Source organism: Phaethon aethereus (genome assembly GCF_964289735.1).
Source record: "Phaethon aethereus genome assembly, chromosome: 25".
NCBI lineage: Eukaryota > Metazoa > Chordata > Aves > Phaethontiformes > Phaethontidae > Phaethon > Phaethon aethereus.
Genome location: NC_138601.1, coordinates 5,944,088 through 5,951,559, shown reverse-complemented (window position 1 = coordinate 5,951,559; position 7,472 = coordinate 5,944,088). Strand labels below are relative to the sequence as shown.

The 7,472-nt window shown below is 54.3% G+C and overlaps 1 protein-coding gene across 2 annotated transcripts in view; it reads right to left on the bottom strand.

The window, feature by feature from the left end:
- Nucleotides 1–2,054: 2,054 nt before the first annotated feature.
- Nucleotides 2,055–7,472, bottom strand: part of CDK12 (cyclin dependent kinase 12) — a gene marked incomplete at its 5' end in the record, with an annotated part of 28,195 nt that continues 22,777 nt past the window's right edge. Inside the window, 2 exons of one of the 2 annotated variants that reach the window (XM_082010704.1) lie at nt 2,055–4,348; nt 6,902–7,357. In XM_082010704.1, coding sequence (XP_081866830.1) covers nt 3,660–4,348; nt 6,902–7,357 — 1,145 coding nt within the window. In that variant the 3' untranslated portion in view covers nt 2,055–3,659. The remainder of the gene's footprint in view (nt 4,349–6,901; nt 7,358–7,472) is intronic. The other variant, XM_082010705.1, reaches the window with a different exon arrangement.

Here is a 7,472-nt window from a genome sequence, read left to right as displayed (position 1 = left end):
GGCGCGCTCCCGCGGCCGGCACCGGCCCTGCCCCGGCGGGGGTCCTGGGAGAAGCGAGCGAGGGTCTGGCCGAGCCTCGGCCGAGCAGAAAGAAGCCGCTGCGGGGGGGCAAACCCCCGGCTGCACCCTCCTCCGGCGTGGAGGAACACCCGCAGAAGGGAGAGGGACGGCCGGGAGCCACAGACCCTCCACCGCAGCCACGGCTGCCCCCCCGTGCCCCCCGGGCTAGAGCAGAATCGGGCCCCAAGGCGCCCCAGGGTCCCCTCCAGGAGCTGGGGCAAGGGTTAGAGGCAAACCTCAACCGCATCCCTGACCCCTCCCGACCGCAGCCCCGGCTTCGCTTCGGCTCCAGGTTTCCTCCTTCCCACTCCCACTCCCGGCGCGGCTCGGGCATCGCCCAGGCAGCCGCACGCCAACACCAGCAGGGTGGGCGACACCCGCGGGGCTAACGAGGGGCTCGGCCCCGGCTCACCCAGCAGAGTCAAATTTGGGGACTTGGGGAGGGTGGCCGCCTCGCAGGGCTGGCGATGGCGAGTCCCGGCCACCCTGGCTGGCCCAGCGCGGTGCCGGGCGCACTCACCGGCACCAAGGATGGCGATGGGGGGAAAAAAGGCTTTTCAAGGAAAACAGTTACCCTGGGAGTTGCGAAGGCAAGCAGCGCAGTCAGTCAGTGCAATGGAGCAAAAGGTAGTACAGTAACAGGAAATATTTAATTTTCCAATCTCCACTTTCCATTTTTATAAACCGAAAAGAAAAAAATTTAATATATTACAAAATATCTGTACAGAGACAAAGGTACAACCAAAAAAAGGCGCGCTCAGTCTCAAAACGAAACTCGGGAGAGGTACAGTAAGTCTTACCAGACGCTTCTCTGCTGGGTAACGGGCTACAGCGTGTTGGACATTGGCATTAAACCCAAAACCGAGCCGTGGGGAGGAAGAAAGGAGGGGCGAGTTGCCATCTAACGACTCATCTGTAACCTGCACCACATTTTAAATCCTTTTAAACGCATACGTTCCCCCCCCGCCAAGTAAATCCTTTTGTCTTCTTTGTACAGAGACCCTTAAAAAAAAAAAAAAAAAAAAAAAACCAGAATAAACCAAGAGCTGCTGCAGGGGCGAGCGGCCCCCCGGCCCCCACGTGCTCCCTTGCAGGGATTGAAAGTCTCTTGCTGGGACCAGTTAAGAAAAGTCACTGGAGATGGAGCAACCGGCCCTGGCCAGCACCACGGCTCTGCCCAAGCCGCCCCGGCTGGTCGGGGGGCTGGGACCAGGGAACGGAGGGAACCCCCTTCTGCAGGAGCCCAGCGGCACCTCCCCGCAGGGACGGACGGCAGCTGCCATCGGCCACCCCAGAGCAAGGGACAGAGGTCTGGGGTGTCTGTCCTTTGCTTGAGGTGGGACAGAGGGACAGGCGCCCACTCTGCGGTCGCCGTCACCTCCGAGGTCCTCGGCCCCTTTTCGGTCCCTGCTGCAAAACGGGTGCCAGAGCAGCGTCCCCGCGGGGCCGACGGCGCCGGGGAGACCCACGGCCCCGCGGTGACCCGGGGGCACCCGCTGGGCGCCGGCGCCGCTTTTGCCGAAGCCGGGACAGGCCACCCTAACCTGCACCCACAGCTGGGACCCCAACGCCGGGGTTGGCAGAGCGGTGCCCGCCGGGGGTCGGGTTTGCGGAGCCTGTTTAAGGAGCACTGGCTCCTCGGCGGGCTTTCCTGGGGGTTTGCCAATTTGGAAAGACAAGAAACAGGCACCGGCTTCCTCGGAGGGAGTCAGCACCGGAACGCGACTCTTCCAAATTGGATGGGCTCAGGAAGGAAAGCCAGAGCCACGGCAGCAGCTCCACCACAGACCAGAGCTGGCAGCTGCGCGGTGGAAACAAAAATACGGAAATTAACCCCCCCCCTCAAGAGGTGACTGGTTTTACATCTTACAGAACTTCTGCATCTTACAGAACTTTTTTTTCCTCCTCCCTGCACATCAGGCAATTAAAAAAACCCCAAACAAATCTAAACCCAACAAATTTACAGTTGGAATTTCGCAAAGGGTGTCGCACCTCAGCACTGACCCAACGCTACGAGAGCTGCTGGTCCCTGCTGAAACATGTAAATATATATATACACACATATATATATATATATTTATTTTTCTCTCCCCTCCTTCCTCCCACTGCTAGGTGCAGCCGCGGGTCTGGCGGTGTAAGGCAGGTTTTCCCCAGTTAGAGAAGCACCACCTATTCAGGTGCATTTTTGTTTTTTTTGTTTTAAATTTCTCTCTATAAAAAGAAATGAAATCAACTGCTGTTAGTAGCAAGACGGTCTCCCGGCCCCCCGCCCGTTTAACGCTTCAGAACACTGCCGTCCCTCAACCGAAAAGAACCACCGTCCATTTTCCATAGGAAAGGCCTACTCAGAAAAAAAGCTCATAAATATGTACCTTTGTTTTATTCGTCTCTTTTGTTTAAGTCTCATTGAAAGGGACAACAGCGCAACGTTCTGCGGGAGGAGAAAATTCATCGTAAATACTTCCTCGACAACAACAAAAATATATATGCTTATAGAAATGATACATTAACGCCTGGTAAAGCCTCGAAGAGCGGAGATGCTGCTTGGGGAGCCCGAGCGGCCCCCGTCGCAGGATGCGCAACACCCGCCGGGTCCGAGACGCACTCCTACCTGGTGGTGATGCCCCACCTGAAGTCTTGTGGGTTTTTTTTTTTTCCCCTCCTTTTTCCTTTAATTCTTAAAGTGTTTAGGAAGTTACGAATTACAAAGAAATACGTGTTTCTAAGTAAGGTGTTCTCTTCGGCTCTTAAAAAAAAAGGAAAAAAAAATAAAAGAGACGATTCCTGCTGCAAAGTTATGGCAGGAGAGATAGAAAACCCAAAGAGACCCTTCACAACAGCCAATTTACTACGGCTACTGTCCAGAGACGGGACCTGCACCCGGAGCCGCCCAGGCAGGGCTCGCAGCCTCGGCACGGAGCGGAGCCGGAGGAGAGGGACGGCCGGACGCTTTACGGAAAGAAAGCGATGTCAGATAAATTGAGTACAAGCCAGTGCCACATCCTGGGTCTCCACAGCCAGGAGAACTGATCCAGGCACCTCTGCATCAATATATTCCCATTTCTTTCCTTTTTTTTTTTTCTTTTAAATTTTTTAAAGGGGATTGGGGGCAGCAGAAATTGCTTTGGGAAGCAGACCCTCTCCCAGCCCCACCTGAGCACTGCCCCGCGCTTCCCCCAGCGAGAAGCGCCAGTGTCCAGCTTGCAAAACATTTGTTTTTTTAATTTCCTTCTCCCCACGTGGTTGGGTTTGTTTCATCCCTCGTATTTTTAGACAATTCCCCCCGTTCTGCTGGCTCAGGGTACAAAGCTCACCACCGTTCGCGGTGGGTGTTTTTTGTGGTTTTTTGTTTTTTTTTTTTTTTTCTTCTTGTCACTAACCAAGCACGGGAGGTTTTGGCCAGCGAGACACCCGAGCGGGGACCCTACGGCGCGTCACGGGGCGCCCGCCGGCAGCCTAGCAAGGAATACACCAGGGAGCTTTGCAGCAGCTGAAATGCGGACGAGACCTCGCTCTGGCAAAAAAAAAAAAAAAAAAAGAAGTCATGTCTCTAAAGGCGGAGAGGCGAGGGAGGGGAGGACCGGCGCGAAAGGCGCACCTCAGTAAGGAACCCCTCTGCCCCGTCCCCCCCGCGGAGGCACTCTGCCAGGCCCGCGGTACGCCTTCCCGTAAGAAGAAGTCGCCTGGGTTGGGGCACCCCAGCTGTGACCTGTTCCTGCCCCGCTGGAACCGGCGCTCCCCGGTCCCAGTTCGCCGTAGTTTTGAATTTTGGCCTCTGGATGTACCAGCGTGTTGTTGCTCCCCTCAGCTTTCGTAAAAGATTGCCCGACCGAGTGTATGGTGACGGGGACTCTGGCGAAGCGGAGGTCCTGGTCCCCTGGAAACTGGACAGATCCTGTGCCCTGGTAATTGCTCGTCTCCCCAAGGTGGCTCACGGAGCCCAAGAAGGTCCTGCTTTTCCCCAGAGGCTGGGCAGAGGGTTCTAGTAGCGTCTGGCCCGAATTCAGCTCTTCGGCACCAAATCCCCCCTCTGAGCCCTCGGCGCTGTAAGTCCTGGAGGAGTGGGACCTGCCGTAGTCCGCGGCTCTCGAGGCTTGGTGTTCGTGCGTCGCGTGGCCGAGCGACTCCGCTTCTTGCTGAGAAAAGAGCTGCAGCAGCGCAGCCGTCACGGCTGGGTTCAACTCTTGGGCTGCACTGGAGAGATCGCCTTCAGACAGAGGTGGCGGCGGCGGCGGTCCGGGGGGCTCGGGGGGTCTCTTCTCTGGTGGGAGAATGCGAGGAGGACATGCTGTGGAAGGGTTACTTCTTTTAAACACCGTCTTAAAACATCACGTGAATAGATATAAAACACATTTATACAGAAAAAAAAAAAACCAACCCAAACAGCCTACCGAGACAGTCCGCTCTCCAGGATGTGCTGGAGAAGAGGCGGAGAGTTTTAAAAGCTGGCATTCATTGCAAGATCAACGCACATGTTCGTTAACGTTTTCCCCGTGCTCGCCCCGTCCCCTGTGCTCCCAAACTAGTTGGCCACAGCTGTCCTAACACGTGGGCACCCGTGGAGGGAATTCCTGCTCTCGGATCAAAGGCTAACGCCGAGCGGAAGACAGATGTGGAGCCGCGACAGCACGTATTCCCCGAAAGCGGGGTCTCCGGCTGCAGAGGGACGCCGTGCCGTACCGCTCCGCTGCCAGGCTCGCCGGCAGCCGGGCGGCTGCGTGCTGATGGAGCCTGGCCCTGACGCGTCGGTTTAGAAAAACCACAAACCCAAAACCCAGCCCCAAACCCACACATCCCAGTTCCTGCTGCACCCACGACAGACTGAAGGGAGCGGGTACACCCTCTCGTGTCCCCTCTTTGCTTCGTACCAGAGCCAGCCCTGCTGCGCCCGGGTTTTGATCTTTTTACAAATCACATTTCCAGCATACAGTCCAAAACAATCTCAACCCACAAATATTTGTATGCAACGTACAGACTGTCCTGGAGCACGAGAAAATCCTTCTGCCCCTCGCCCACCCTCCCACCCCTTCTCCCCCGGCCCCCCTGCCCCAAATCAGGCCCAAAGTCACAAGGATTTCCGTTTCAAAAGGAGCCCTCCTATTGAGGACAGAAGCACTCGTCACACCTCCCACCATCACCACGCTCTGGCTACTTGGTATTACTGCTTTTGAGGCCGCAGGGAGAATGAAGCAGCCTGGCGAGGCGGTGGGAAAGGCGAGAGCAGAGCTCTGGCCCTCCCCTGCTAAGGCAGTGCCGCGGCTAGAAGCGAGCCTGCAGAGGGGAGGACGCAGCTTCCTGCGAGACACGATCTGCTCCCGGTGCCTCGTGCGCCGGCTTCGCTCGCAAAACCCACCCTGACTCCTGCAGTGCAACACGGCTGAACTGACTCGAGCTTGTTCATCCACAAAAGCATGGGCTACACGGTGATGAACGTTATCACTGGCGATGACGTAAGAGGGCACGAACACCTTGTTTGAATCAGATCCTCAAATCATTTGCAAAACTGGTTATTAAAAAGGTCAAACTTTATTGTGAAAACCAGTAGTCTTCCAGGACCACCCCTCCACCCGTATCAGTCAGTCCACTTTAAAACTAGATTGTATTTAAATCCAGAAAACAATCTTCAGGTAATTTTAAAGCCAAGCTGATTTGGGGACAGCATATCATTTAAAATAATTATAAACAGAGAACAATGTTATTTAATTGAATCTGCTCTATAATAACCTAGTTATCTTCCAGTACTGGGGGGGGGGGAAGAGGAAAAAAAAAGCACGATCACAACTGGCTTGTGGTGGGCGGGTGTGTTGAAGGCACGAGAACACAGCACGTTCAGCTACATTGCAGAGGAGTTGTGTATCGGGCCAAAAGAGGCTCCCTGGAGAGTCTGAGACATACTCAGGAGGCGCTTCTAGAATTTGGTGAGGTCGTCACAGGATGTTGCTAATAATTCAAAAAATCAACAGAAACAAAAGACATGGAGACATTTACACTCACCTTTGAAAAGGAAATCCAAGAGTTCACTGATACAATCAGGTCTTTTAAACATGCCTCTTACTTGCTCTACAAGAATCAGCCGTTCGACTCAACTGCAGAAGTTGCCAAATTTCAGGACTCAGAGTCAACTCTACGTATAACCGGGCACACCAAAGCGGGATGCACCAGTTTTAGGTACCCAACTGCTACCATCCCTCCCTTCCAGCACTCTCCAGTATTTGTACTCTTATTTTCTTTAAAATCATCTCTGCACTTTCCCCCCCCCGCCAAGAGGGCAGAAAGGGAAGGGGGGGGGGGGAAGAAAAAAAAAAGAGAGAGAGCCGGGACAAACAATAAGATGGGAAAATCTGCAGAGATCCAACGTCCTCTGCAAAAAACCCTACCTGACTCTGTAAACTGATTACTAGGGGTATTAGAGGAAGAACTGACCCTCCAAGTTTCCCTTTCATTTTTTTTGGAAAAGACAGAAAACTTTTAATCTTCACGGAGCCATTCACAGTAGAGCACTAATGGATTTTACACGCTTTGGAGATGCGAAGCGGAGTAGTAAGTATATTTTTGTGTTTTGGCGTTTTGCAGTTGTTAAAACCTCCTGAGCAGTCCAGCACTTACTGCAGGGAGTGGGTCAGTGTCTTTCACAGTCTTGAGATCTGAGACTCGACCACATTCTGGCACCCAGCACCCTTCCTCCTCCCACCCGCACCCCCTGCCGCCCTCTGTCACAAGGCTCAAACGTCTCGGTTCCTCCTGGCCGCAGTTAAACCAGAGGCACTCCTACGGAATACTTTAATTGTTCAAACAAGTGCGTGGCATCCAAGGTGCACAAGCAATGGTCGTCATTATTTACCTGTACTTTCCTCCGGATGCATTGTAGGGGTTTTCCTTGGCCCCCGTTGCTCACTGCTCTTCTCCCCGTTGCTCTCCTCCAGGGTTATAACAGGCTCCTGGCTCTTCATCAGCTGACTCAGCAGAACGGCCAGCACGTTCTGCATATCTCCCTGAGCGCTGGCCGTTTCTGGAGTCGCCTGCTCCTCCGGTAGCTGGGCCTCCGCGGGTGGCTCTTCTATGGCTTCCTCTGCTGCTGCTGCCGCCGCCGCCTGAGACTCGTGCTGCTGAGTTGTGGCTTCTGTCAGAGCGTTGATGGACTGGTTGAGAGCCTCCAGCTGTTGCTGCATCTCTGGGTTAGAGTGTACATTCAACAGCTGGGCCATCTGTGGGACACTCAGATCAGTCTGGCTCTGCAGCAAGTTCAGTAAAACAGCTAGTTCGCTCTGATTCAGCTGCTGGGTGATTTCTCCAAGGCCTGCAGGAAACACAAGAAGCATCACAGGAAGGTTAGGCAAAGCTACATCGCATCGGTTTGTAATCGCGATGCCGCACGTACCAATAAACACCTCTCCTCCATACCCCTGGGCTGG